The 13057-nt window shown below is 51.6% G+C and overlaps 1 protein-coding gene across 1 annotated transcript; it reads right to left on the reverse strand.

The window, feature by feature from the left end:
• Window positions 1-36: 36 nt before the first annotated feature.
• Window positions 37-12440, reverse strand: LOC6038964 (proliferation marker protein Ki-67). Its single transcript, XM_038260890.1, is given in 13 exon segments — window positions 37-4269; window positions 4334-4376; window positions 4427-4807; window positions 4872-8370; window positions 8435-8721; window positions 8786-8951; window positions 9011-9211; window positions 9271-9369; window positions 9431-9625; window positions 9691-10868; window positions 10871-11525; window positions 11587-11963; window positions 12038-12440. Coding segments are annotated over 13 exon segments (11364 nt in total). The 5' UTR covers window positions 12221-12440; the 3' UTR covers window positions 37-169.
• Between the last annotated feature and the right edge of the window lie 617 nt (window positions 12441-13057).

Genomic DNA, 13057 nt, shown 5'->3' on the forward strand with positions numbered 1-13057 from the left:
TATGAATAATGTAAAGATAAATTACAAAACACGCCCTTCTTTTCCAATCATCAAATCAAATTTATTTATTCATTCCTTAGTAGGTAAATGTTCAGTAAAGGTTAAGTATTAAAAATAAGAAAAAATAACAAAACAAAAATTAAACCATCTGCGGCCTATCAACTCGAGCTTATCTAGCACCCTTCCGTGTACGTTTGGGGGGTGGACTTTTCGGAGCTTCTTCTTCTTCTGTTTCTTCCTCTTCTGGTACGCTTTCTTCGTTGAGATCTGCCGCTGCCGTCTTCTTGGCTGTGCGTTTCGTAGCAGCTGCTCCTCTGGGCTTCTTCTTGGGCACTTCCTCACTGGGACCGGCCTCGTCGTCCGCGTTCGATCCTTCAGTCTTTGCCTTGGCACCGCGCCGACCGCGGGCCGCAGGTGCCTTTGGTGCATCGTCAGCATCATCCCGCAACTTGGCCGAAACTTTGCGGGATCGTTTCGTGGCCGGTTCTGGTTCCGTGGCTTCTTCGACGACTTCTTTGTCAACCTTTGCGGGTTTCTTTCCACGACTTCGCGCCGTGCTCGTCGACGGTTCGGACGACTCATCAACGGCGGTGGTACTCGCCTGTGGTGCTTCGGTTACCGTTGACTGAGTCTCTTCTTCTACGACCTTGGTTTTGGCTGCAGCGCCACGACCACGACCACGTTTCGCAGGCGTACTCGGAGTTTCGACCCGCACTTCAGGCGTTGCACTTGCGCCACGGCGGGCCCTGGTACGAGGTGTGGACTCTTCAATCAGTGCTGCAATAACGGGATTTGCCGCCGCCGCCCGACGACCGCGTGTTGCGCTGGGAACTTCAACGGCGTCCGCATTAAGAACGCTCTTTATCAACGGAGTTGAAGTGTGCGAAGCAGGTAGCATCGTCTTGACCATGTGGGACTCATTCATAGACATCTCAACCGGAACCGGATCTGGGTTGCTGGTGGTATTTTTTGGTGCTCGTTTTGCCGCTTGCCTGCCTACTCGCTTTGCAGGTTGTTCGTCGACTGCAGGAGGAGGCAACGTCGGCGATGGCATCCTGGCACTCGTCTGTTCTTCCGCAGGCTTCTTCCTGGCTCCTCGTCGAGATGATGGTTTTTCTTCAATGTCAAACTTGTCTATCTGGGACGCTTCCTGTTTCTCGCTACCTATTTCCGGCTGCTCATCTTGCGTCTTTGCTGACTCTGCCTCTGAATCCTGATTCTGTCCACGACGAGAACGACCAATTGGTTTTGGCTTCGCAACGACCAGGTCTGCAGCTACAGCTGAATCACCTTCCTCAGTGACCTGCTCCACCTTTGACTTTGGTGCACGACGCGTTCGCTTGCTCAACGGCTCGTTGGCTGCTGATTCAGCATCTTCCTTCGTCGCACCTCGTCGCGATCGTTTCGCACCAGATACGACGTCAACGGCAGCCGCACTCGGCTCATCATGACTTGTAGAGTCTGCAACGGCTTTCTCAACTGTCAACGAGGCGCCAGCAGAAACCTCTGGAAGCACGCTGGATTCAACAGTGTCATTCTGAGTTGCGCCACGACCACGGCGGGTACCTTTCTTCACCGCAGCCTTGCTGTGCGATGCGGAATTCTCGTCCTCGTGGCTGTCGGCTGAACTTGTCAACTCATGGGAAGGTTTGGGATCAGCTTCATCAGCTGGCGCACGTTTTCCCTTTGCACCACGACGAGATCTGGGATTCGCCTTCGCTTTTGACGTCTCTCCTTCGATTTGTGGAGCTTTCTCTATCGATTTTTCGACCTCGGTGTCAGTCTTCTGCTCTGCAACAGCACTCGAGGTTTCAGCTGCTTCCGAAGGTGTGTCAGTTTGAACAACCTCATCGGCAGACGTGTCATTCTTCTTTCCTCCCCGTCGAGATTTTGGCTTGGCCGCTTGTGCAGTTTCTTGAGCTTCGACAGGTGATTCTTCCGACTCGGAGGCCTGCTTCTTGCCGCGACGTGAACGACTCGGTGCTTTGGTCGTGGCCTTGGGCTGCTCAGCATCTCTCTTCTCCGCGACGTGTGTTTGACCTTCGCTACCCTCGACAGTTGTCTCCGCTTTAACCTTTTGTTCCGGCTCGATTTTCTCCTCCTTATCTGTGGGCTCCTTGACAACCGGTTCCGTGCCATCCGAAGCTTCCTTTGCTCCTCGGCGCGATCGTTTGGCGCTGGGTTGGACAGAAGCTGCATCGGATTCGTCGTGCTTGTCCTCGTTGGCCGCCGTTGAGGTCTGTTCGTCCTTTGTCTTGGAAACGGCCCGCTTCGTTGCTAGTGCTTTCTTCGAACGACTTGGTTTGTGCGTGTTGTCAACGTGCGCTTCAGCGATTTCTTCGGATTGTTCCGAAGGCTCATCGACCTTTTCTTCAGCAACCGACTCGACCGTTTCTACCTTGTCCGGAACATCTGGAGTAACTTCATCTTCTTCTGGAGCAGCCTCAACTTTATCTCGCACAGCTGATTCAACGGGAGACTTCGTCCTAGAAACGACCCGCTTTGATACGGGTGCCTTCTTAGTACGAATTCGCTTAGTTGCTGGTTCTTCGACGGGCGCATCAACGATTTCGTCGGATGGTTTAGGCTGCTCTTCGACAACTGATTCAACCGTTTCAATTTCGTTCGGGATGGTTCCTTCCTTTGGAGCGGCCTCATCTTTGTCTTCAGCAACTGCTTCAACCACAAGCTTGGGCCTGGAACCGGTCCGCTTCGTTGCAGGTGCCTTCTTTGTGCGACTTCGCTTGGGAGCAGGCTCGTCAACGGACGCTTCAACAATTCCTTCGGAATGTTTCGGTGGCCCTTCGACATTCTTTGGAATAACCTCACCTTCAACAACTGGTTCAACCTTGCCCAAAACATCGTCAGTTACTGCGATTGTGCTGATTCCTTCCTGGGGATCTAACTCTACTGAATCCTCAGCTGCTGCTTCAACCGGAATTTTTGTCCTGGATCCGGTTCGCTTTGTCGCAGGTACCTTCTTCGCACGACTTCGCTTAGCTGCAGGTTTTTCTACGGACGCTTCAACGATTTCTTCCGACTTCGTCAGTGGCTCTTCGACAACTGGTGCAACAGTTTCAACCTTGTCCAGATCACCCTCCGTTACTTTGACCGTGCTGGTTCCTTCCTGTGGAGATGCGTCCTCGGTGACAGGCTCGGCTATTTTGGCCCGCTTGGTAGCCGGCTTGATCGCTTGTCCAGCGTGCTGATCGACGGTAACTGTAACAGGTTGTTGCTTGTTGTTGCGACCACGGCCTCGCAACGCAGTCTTCTTGATAATCTCTCCAATGAAGGCTGGTGAGTTGATCTCCTTCACCTGAATGTGATCGTTAAACACAACCTTGCGGCGTCCGAGGGAAGTTTCCTGATCGCTCTGCTCTGTTTCAGACGTGTTGACGGACGTATCAATCTGGGGAGGATCTTCCACGGGAGCAACAACCTTCGGTTGTTTGGGCTTTACGAACTTCAATTCTGGCGAGGCGCCGGCCAAGGCCTCCTCGGAAAGGGAAATGATTTTTCGACGAGACGCTCGGCTTGGCAACACCTTCACCGAATCTACCTTCTTTGGTTCCTCAATCTCGGACGATGTATCGACCGCCCGCCTGTCGCTCTCGCTTTCGGTGTAGAAACTCGAAACTCGTTGATCGCCAATCGATTCGCGTCGTTCCGGCGTGCTCTCATCCGGAGCGATCTTCGTGTACAACCGCCGCTTCATGGGCTTGGGCGTCTGATTCTTGCTGCCTTCGACCTCAGACTCTTGCGAATCGAGCGATTGCTCGTCGGACCGTTCCAAAAACGTTGAACTGCTCTGCGTAATGTCGTTCATTTCAGCCAACTCGCGTTCCAGGGTATCGACTCGTTCGTGAATATGCTGTAACAGTGCCGGATCGACACCCATCGAGGTCAGGTAGGCAGCTGCAGCAGTGTCTGGAACCTGCGTTGTGGTGACAGGACTGATCTCGGGGACTGCTGAAAGATCATCGACAGATTGCTCTGGAACCAATTCGGCGTCCATCTTCTCGCTCAGCAGCGTAGAAGCGTCAGCCGGTTCATCGACAGGGCTTACATCCGGAACGGTTTCAGTGACGACAGGTGAACTAACGAATGTTTTCTCGCTAGGCATGTTGTCAATGGGCGCTTCATCGACCTTTTCTTCAGCAATCGACTCGACCGTTTCTACCTTATCCGGAACATCTGGAGTAACTTCATCTTCTTCTGGAGCAGCCTCAACTTCAGGCGTTTCAGGCAGTGTCGATACAGTAACAAGTTCTGGAGTATAAAGCAAGAGTTCGGGTGAGTATTTACTTCTTTTTAGTTGCAATGAAAGACTTACCTTGCTCACTGATGGAAACGTTCACGGTCACATCGGCATCTTGCTTGGACACGATAGAGGGCGTGGATTGACGAGAAGTGGATGCGGCGGTTAATAGACGGGACGTTGATACCTAGTCGACGTCCGAATTGGCGTTCCGCTGGTCGGCTTGTTCGCAGGCGTTGAAGGGCACTTTGGTGAAGCGACGGGGGTCTTCTTAACAGCTTCCAAATCAGGTTCGACAACTGGCGTCAGAGTTTCGACAACGTTGCGCACGGGAGTGCTCTCCATAGCAGATTTGTTACCGGGAGTTTCGGCGTTCCCTGGAGACTGCAAAACTTCGCGCAAGGATGTTGCAGGTGTGATCACTTCAGTTTCAAGTAGCGCACTCTGAACGGGCTCTTCGACACCATCGGCAGCTGAAGTTGAAACAAGCGACTGTTCTACAATCTTCGACGCATCAACCGTTTCTTGCTCGGAGCAACTGGGTTCAATCTAGTAAAGGAAAAAATGTTGAAAATACCTTCAACACCACCACATTGGACCATGATTTGCTTACCAAGGTTTCACTTTGCTCCAGCAGTGATCCAGCAACGGTGCGTTGCGTAGTCTCGTTCACCTCTACGGCGCACGTGATATCTTCAACGGCATTCGTGACCTGCAGCGGATCTCCCGCTATCGTTTCGAGGCCCGATTCGTCGTACACAAGTCGCGACTGCGCAGCAACAAACACTCCGTCCAGGGTCTGCATCTGGTCAACGGTGGTCGAATCGATCGTGGTGATCCCGATGGCTTCGGTGTTCATCTCGGACGTCATCGTAGAATCGCCTGACGAGTTCAAAGGGGACATCATGCCCACGGCAGCAACCAGCGTAGACTTGCGGGTTCGGGGGTTGAACGGTGTACTGCTGATGGCCTTGCCGGTTACTAATCCATCAGATTCCGAGCCCATATCCATGCTTTCTCCTGCGATCGATGAAGCCAGCTCGGACTCGACCATCGACACCGATGGCTGCTCGTGAATTTTGTTGGCAGATCGTGGCGTACGCTTCGGGGTCGGTGTAGCCACCTTCGCCGATGACCGCGGAAGCAGGGCGCGCGTAGTGCGGGCTGGAGTTTTGAAAAGCGACTCCACTTTCAAGTTCGACTCGTCGCAAACCGCAGCTTGGAAGGTCGTGTCGGCGACAGGCGGCTGAGTTTGTACGGGAGTTTTGTACAGATTTTGCAGGTTGAGGCTCATGTCAGCACTGTCCTGCTTGGGCGTTCCAGCGACCTCCGCCCGTTTCGAGGCAGACTGTGGAGCTTTTGTGCCACGCAGGGTACGTGTTGGAGTTTTGTACAGTTCTTGCAGGTTGAGGCTCACTTCAGCTTCTGCTTTTGGTTCGGTGGCCGGAGTGTTTGCTTGCACCGAGGCTAGCTGTGTTACACCGCGCAAGGTCTGAGCAGGTGTTTTGTACAGCTGGTCGAGATTGAGACTCTTGTCGGCTTCAACTTTGCCAACGGTTTTGTTATCCGACGTCGTTTGTCGCGCTGGTGTTTGGTACATCTGGTCCAGGTTGAGGGTCATGTCCGTCTCTGGCTCGGAAACTCCAGCAATCGGGGTACGCTCAACTTTTTTCATCTCTGCTGTCGGAGTCACATCCACTGCAGACTTTTCAACAATCTTCTGTGGAGTTACCTCAGAAGCCATGACCTGTTTCATCGCCGATGGTGGATCTGAGGATTCACGATGCGTTCGTGCAGGCGTTTTGTACAGTTGCTCAAGACTGAGGCTTACATTGGCTTCTGGCTCGGGTTGAACAGCAACGATCGCAGGTGTGGCCATCCCGGCAGCAGGAGTCAACTGAGCAACACCTCGCAGTGTGCGTGCAGGTGTCTTGTACAGTTCCTGTAGGTTCAAGCTCATGTCTACCTTGCTGGCATCAGCGTTCGGAGTGCTTTTGACTGCAGAAGACTGACGCGTTGAACGTGCCGGCGTCTTGTACAGCTGTTGCAGGTTGAGACTTACGTCAGCTTGAACGACGCTTTCTTTGGGTGTTTCAGACTTCTGTGCAACTGTACGCGGTGCTCGAGCCGGCGTCTTGTACAGTTCTTGCAGGTTCAGGGTCATGTCTTCATTCGGCTGTGGTTTTTTATGTGACTGGCTGACGTTAGCTGTTACAGCACTTACGTCTGCTTGGACGTCATCTCTCTCGGGTGTTTCTAAATTCTTGACTGCAGACTCGTTGTGGGTTATGTCTGCACTGGGCTGTAGCTCTTCATCAACATCAACAGGAGACTGAGGTGTACTTTTGACCGCTGACGTCTGGTGTGTTGAACGTGCCGGCGTCTTGTACATGTCCTGCAGGTTCAGGCTCATGTCTGCATTCGTTTGTGGTTTGTCAACTTCATCAGACTTGCTGACACCAGCAGCAGACTGTGGAGAACCTATCAATGCTGATGACTGGTGCGTTGGTCGTGCCGCAGATTGCAGATTGAGACACACGTCAAGTTTCTGTGGCGTTGCTGCATTCTTGACAGCAGACGACATCGGGATATCCTCACGCTGTGATCTGGCTGGAGTTTTGTACAGTTCCTGCAGATTAAGGGTTATGTCCGCGCTAGGCTGTGGTTCTCCAACTTCATCAGCCTCTGCCTTGCTGACATCATGGTCAACAACGGCGTCCGGGGTGCTTACGATTGCCACCGCGTCGTCGCACGTTGCGTCTACAGAAGACTGTAGAGTTCTGTTTGCCACCGATGACTGAACCGTTGGTCGTGCCGGCGTCTTGTGCAGCTGTTGCAGGTTTAGGCTTACGTCTGCTTGTACGAAGCTTACATTGGGTTGTTCGGAATTCTTGACTGCAGATTCGTTGTGGGTTGTGTCCGCGCTAGGCGGCAGTTGCTCTTCATCAACATCTACATTACTTACGTTAACAGGAGACTGCGGTGTAGTTTTGACCGCTGACGACTGGCGCGTTGAACGTGCTGGCGTCTTGTACATTTCCTGCAGATTAAGACTCATTTCTGCGTTGGGTTGTGATTTCTCAACTTGAACAATCTTGCTGGCATCTGCTTCTTCAGCAGACAACTGACTCACGTCAGCTTGAACTGCTCCCTCCTTAGGTGATTCTAAGTTCTCGACGGCAGACTGCTGTGCATTTGTAAGCAGTGATTTGCCAGGAGTTTTGTACAGTTCGTGCAGATTTAGGCTCATGTCAACGTTTTCCCGCGGTTCAGTAGTTTCGATCAACTTGACCCCACCTAGATCCGCATCTGCTACCGACTCACTTGCAATCGCCAGGTCTCCACTTTCCTCGTGCGATTCATCACTCTTCGCTGTCCGAACCGGTGTCTGATACATTTGCTGGAGATTCAAACTCATGTCAGCCTCTGCCATCCGGGCTGCACTTTCCTCTCGGGTTTCAGCGACCTCCAGCAGTTGGTTTGGAAGTGCCTCAGCTGGCGTCTTGTACAATTCCTGCAGATTTAGGCTCTTGTCGGCTGCGGATGATTCCAGCTTGTACACCGACGGATCGAGACTTGCCTGTTCTGACGTGCCTTGCAGATTTTCAACCTTTGCAGCTCGACTCTTGGCGGAAGCTGGCGTTGCCGCGTTGCCTCGTGCCGGAGTTTTGTAGAGCTCATCGAGGTTTAGACTCGCGTCGGCAACGTTTGGAGTGCTTGTATTTGTGGCCTTGCCGCGAGTCACACGAAGCGATGGTGGCGTCTGGTACAGCTGATCCAACTGGAGACTTGCGTCCGCGTCGGATTCGTTCAACGCAGGCTTGGGCGTTTGAGCGGCTTTTGTTGCGCTGGCTTTGACAACTTTTTGCAGGACACGCTTCAGCAGCGGCGTCGTACCCACTGGAGTCGGTTTCAGCGTGGAGCTGGAGGAGGCTTTCTGTGGGGTCGAGCGAGCACTTCTGCGAGAGGATCGACCTGGACTTGCTGGAATTGGAGTCACTGGAGTGCTGTTCGCGGATTGATCTGTAGGTGACTCCCCAGCTTGCGGTTCAGCAGTCTCTTCCAAAGCTGACTCTTGGTTGACCGGCGTTTTCTCAACAGTCTGCTCCAATCTGAAACAGTGACAAGGGATGAGATTAGATTTGTTGTAACATTCGAATATCGAGGCAATCTCACTCGGCAGTTTGCACCGCTCTCAGTCTACGCAGAGGAAGCTTCGATTCGCTCATCGGAACCTTACTGAGAGAGGCATTAGTTTTCGGAGTGGCCGTCATCGTCGCGAGCGATTTGCGCATGCTTCGTCTTGCAGCGGCATTCAAATTCAAACTGTCGTTTACGACTGTTTGCTCCAAAGTTGCCGATGAATTGGGTAGCTGCTCTTGTTCAACTGTTTCAACGGTACACTCGACGGTTTCTTCCAGGGGTGCCACGTTCTCCGCAATCTCTGCGTTGGCGATCTCAACCTTTGTGAAATGAATAAAATAGTTGTTGATCTAAAGCTACACAATTTACGCTATCCTAACAAACCTGATCGACACACAAGCTACTCGACTTGTCACATTCAACCAATTGCTCGACAGCCGACTCAGCTTCAACCTCAACAAAAGAATCAATTGCGGATTGATCAACATGGTCGGCGTTGGCGTCTTCCAGCAACTCAATATCTGGGACAGATTCGTACTTCTGCGGCGTCCTAAATCAGAAAATCAATTGTTCACACTGACCATTCCACAACAAATCACAACTACTTACTTTGCAGGACTCTGAACTGCCACCGTATGCAGTCCTCGCAGCGGTAGCTTGGACTCACTCAACGGAGCGATCTCCGACGACGTTGCAGCGGCGGCCTTCGGTGTAAAAACTTGGGTGGTTGCAATCGAGTTGCGGGTTGCGCGCCTGCTGCCGACTAAGTCGTTTGTACGGGGCGTCTTCGGCTGACCGATTTCGAGCTCGCTGCAATGAAAATTGTACATTAGAAACACCTCATTTATCCGCCCACTTGGTAGAGCTACCTTTCGAAGCCATCGGTCACTTCCAACGGTTCCATTTCCGATGTGTCCAAATGCGCCTCCTGTTCTTCAGCGTTGGCTTTGTTCAGCTCTTCCGTCTCACTGCGAAATACACCGTAAAATGAAACATTGCTTTGGAGGTCGCTTCACAAAAATTTCTTACCCTTCAGCAGGAACCGATTGATCCATAGCCACCGAAACAGATTCGGAAGTGCCAACTTGGGTTTCATTAATCGACTGATTTGGCGAAATCAGCTCTTGTGGCACCGCGTCGTCGTCGTCGTGGCAAAGCGGAGTTGCCAACGGACTGATGTCGAACGCGCCCGCAGATTGAACGCTTTGCCGGTGCGTTGGAGTTCTGTGAAACAGGAACAATTTAACATTATCATAAATTTGTGAAGCTTAAGAAAATAAATGCCCTACTTGGCGGCCGACATTGGTGGCTGTGCCGTGGCCGGTCGACTGCCCAAATCGGTCAGATCGTAAACCGCGTCGGATTCGTTGCCCGCGTCGGATTGGCTCTCGTTATACGTGTCACTCAGCAGCAAGCTCTCGTCAATCTCGGCCGTATTGTCCAGCTGCGGCCTCGAGGTGTTGAGCGAGGTCCAAGCATTGCCAATAAACTTTCGCGTATCGCGCAGTGACTGCCGCAACTTTGGACTGGAAGCGATGGACTCCGATGGTTGCTCCGCAGCAACGTCCGCGGCGTGACTCGTCTCGCTGTCGTGATACACTTCTTCCGATCCGTCCGAGTCGTCGTCATTTGCTCGTTCCTCTTCCTCCCCTGATTGGTTGATGGAGTCATCGGCGATGCTGATTCGGGTTACCGGACTGACGGTGAGCTTGCCGAAGATGTTGGTGAAGAAATTCCCTATCGTTTGCCGTTTATTGCCCAGCGATCGAGCGATTTTGCTGGCCAAAGGCGTTTCACTTCTTCGGCTGCTGTTGGGGATGGTGGGCTTATCGGTCATGTTGTCTAGCTCGTCAGGACTGTCAACATCGGCGGCGACATTTTCCGTCTGTGGGTCCACCACTTCCGACGTGCTGGCCGTTGCTGAACCTTCGGCGAAGGACTCGTGGGGTGTGATGTCGGAATACTGAGAAGAACGGACTTGAGTTGTTCGGTTTGGTTTCCTGATGATGGAATCCATGTTGACCGGTTCGGGACTCGTGACGGCGGCCACAACTGATTCTACCCACAGGTCAATGTCTGTTTTGGGCATGTCACTCGTATCCTCGGCCAGCACCAGCGGGCACGGTGTCTTTTTGGGTGACGTGGATTTTCTTTCGTAGGTCTTTGCAACCGACTGTCGGCCTACGAGCGTGTCGAAGAGTTCATCGGTGGTCATTATGGGTGTGGCTTTTGGCTTGGTCTGATCCGTTTGTACAGCTGTCGGAGTCGATGGAGCCGGTTCCTTTCGGTCCGGGTCGGGTTGTTTCTTGCTCGAAATCGGTGTCTCGAGCCTACTACGAATGCTTACTGCTCGAGCCGATCCGCTGGCAGGTGTTTTGTTGCTTCTTGTTGAAGTAGCCGACCTGGTCGGTGTGTCGTTCAGACTGATTTTGGAATCGCTTTGGGAGTCGCGGGCGTTCCAGTTGCCATTCGCAACGCTGTCCTGGGCGTCCTGCTTGCGTTTTTCAAGGCCGATTTCAACAATGTCTTCTGCTGAGTCGATTTGAGCGCCGACGCTGGAGTTTTGACCTTTTTCGGACTTGGCGTTGTAAGGTCAATCAGCCCCACTTTGGGAGTGCCGACCGAAGAGGCTGTTGTGTCAAGCATGGGACTGCACACGAAACTGCTGTGGCCAGAGGTGGGTGTGGTGAGGTCGATGAGATACATGGAATTGCCGGCCTTCGACTTTTGCGGCGTTCCACTCACCGACACGTTTTCATTTTTGGGCGTCAGGTAGTTCAGACGCTGGCCACTTTTCGCCCCCGAAATTGGCGTCTTTTGAATGTTTGCCTTGGAGCGCGATCCGATCGCCGGAGTGTACGATAGGATCATCATTGCCGAGTTTTCCAACTGCAGCATGGGTGTTTTGGGAGTTTTTGTTACTGGGACTGAGTTTTCCTTTTCCGGTTCTGGCGTGTAGAAGGGAGTGTTGGCCGCCGAAGCAGCGGCGCTGGACTGTTTCTCTGGTGTTGCTGGCTTTGGAGATTCTGCCCGGTCTGAATGTTCAACGACGTTATCAGACTCTTCACATTCCGTGTCCTCCTCCTCGTCGGCATCGTCTTCGGAGTTATGCCTGGTCATTATGCTGTAAATAAACACATTTTAATAAATAAGCAAATAATTTCGAGTCCACGCAATTTACGCACTTGTGCACGGTTAACCGCTTGCGGATGTTTTTCAGCAACTGTTTGTTATTTTTGGGCAGAGTGTAGGTTGCTGGTTTCTGCTGGAGAGATTTTTTCGACGCCGGTTTCTTCCCGGAACCTCCCGCGACAGCTGAACTGGCGCCACCACTAGCAGCAGCCGCAGCGGGTTGCTTTTTCCGCACCATGGTCGTGCGTCGCCGGTTCCCAAACTTGGAACTGGTCGGCGTCTTTCGTACAAGTTTCGAGTCGTCAAACTTCCAGCGGAACCGCGTTCCACAGATTTCCAGAACGGAACCATCGGTCAGGGCGGCCCGTTTGGGAACCACCGTTTGGTCAATTGAAATCGGATTCTTCGCCGAAAAGTTAGCTATAAAAACCTGTAAGCAAAAAAAAAAAATTAGCTTTGAATTCGAATCCTGGGCCCCAGGGCATAACACCCTTTTCCTCGTACCTTGTCGTTTTGCACAAAGATTTTGCAATGAACATCTTCGACACCAGCGGAATTCAAGCGAATTGTATTTTGTATTGGGTTGTTACCGATCTGGACCTGACTTGTTCGTACAGGAATTTCTCGGACCACTTTGTCTTCTCCCTTTTCCAGCATCTGCAGCCGGGCGCCGTTCAAACGAGCCATCTTTTTTCACTCGCACACTTCAACTGACACTCGTAGAAAAAGCACGGCTTGCTGATTTTTTAACTGTTCAAATCCCTAAAACACATTCGCATTCAAATTTTGCACAAATTATCTTCCAGAATTCGAACTAAATTTTGTATTTCTCACTTCTAAAAACAAAAGTTGAACAATGCAAAAAGCGCGTCCATCTCAATTCAGGGGCAGTTGTTTTGTGGAAAAAGACCGCTAAAAAGCCGTTGCGAAGTGGTTTTCAAAAAGTGTAGTCGTGACTCACTCTAGGGAGTGTTCTTCAATGACGTAACGCTGAGTTTGTATTTTTGCCCCTCCCAACTTGCTCCCAACCCATTTGTAACAAACTTTCCATCGGGAAATTAAAAGTTAGAGTTCGTGCAACATGGAGTTGAACTTTCTGTGAAGTTGCTGTGAAGATTACCATGGCACTTTGAAAAGTTTAACTCCATGTTGCACGCACACACTCTCATTTTTAATTTCTCATGAAGCGTTCACGTGAAGCGGCGACACAATTGAACCCCCCCCCCCCCCTCTCCTCTTTCTCTCTTTAAGCGTTACGTAACAAAAGTATGCTCCCTCAAACAAGATTAAAGGCAACAACTTCCCTCTTTGATCACCGTGCTTGGTGGTGGCGCTGGCGTAGCACTGTTTATGTTCGGGGGTCCAACAATTAATTACGTCCTCGTTTGAAGATTTTAAATTTAATCGGATATTATTTTTAAAAATTATACCAGCGGCCGACAGTATCTTCTTTACATTTTGTACAAAATTTTTTGTTTGGCATATGTTGGACTTCAATTTCTCCTCAATCGTTTGGTGCCAGGG

The sequence above is a fragment of the Culex quinquefasciatus genome, chromosome 3 (genome assembly GCF_015732765.1).
Source record: "Culex quinquefasciatus strain JHB chromosome 3, VPISU_Cqui_1.0_pri_paternal, whole genome shotgun sequence".
Classification (NCBI taxonomy): domain Eukaryota; kingdom Metazoa; phylum Arthropoda; class Insecta; order Diptera; family Culicidae; genus Culex; species Culex quinquefasciatus.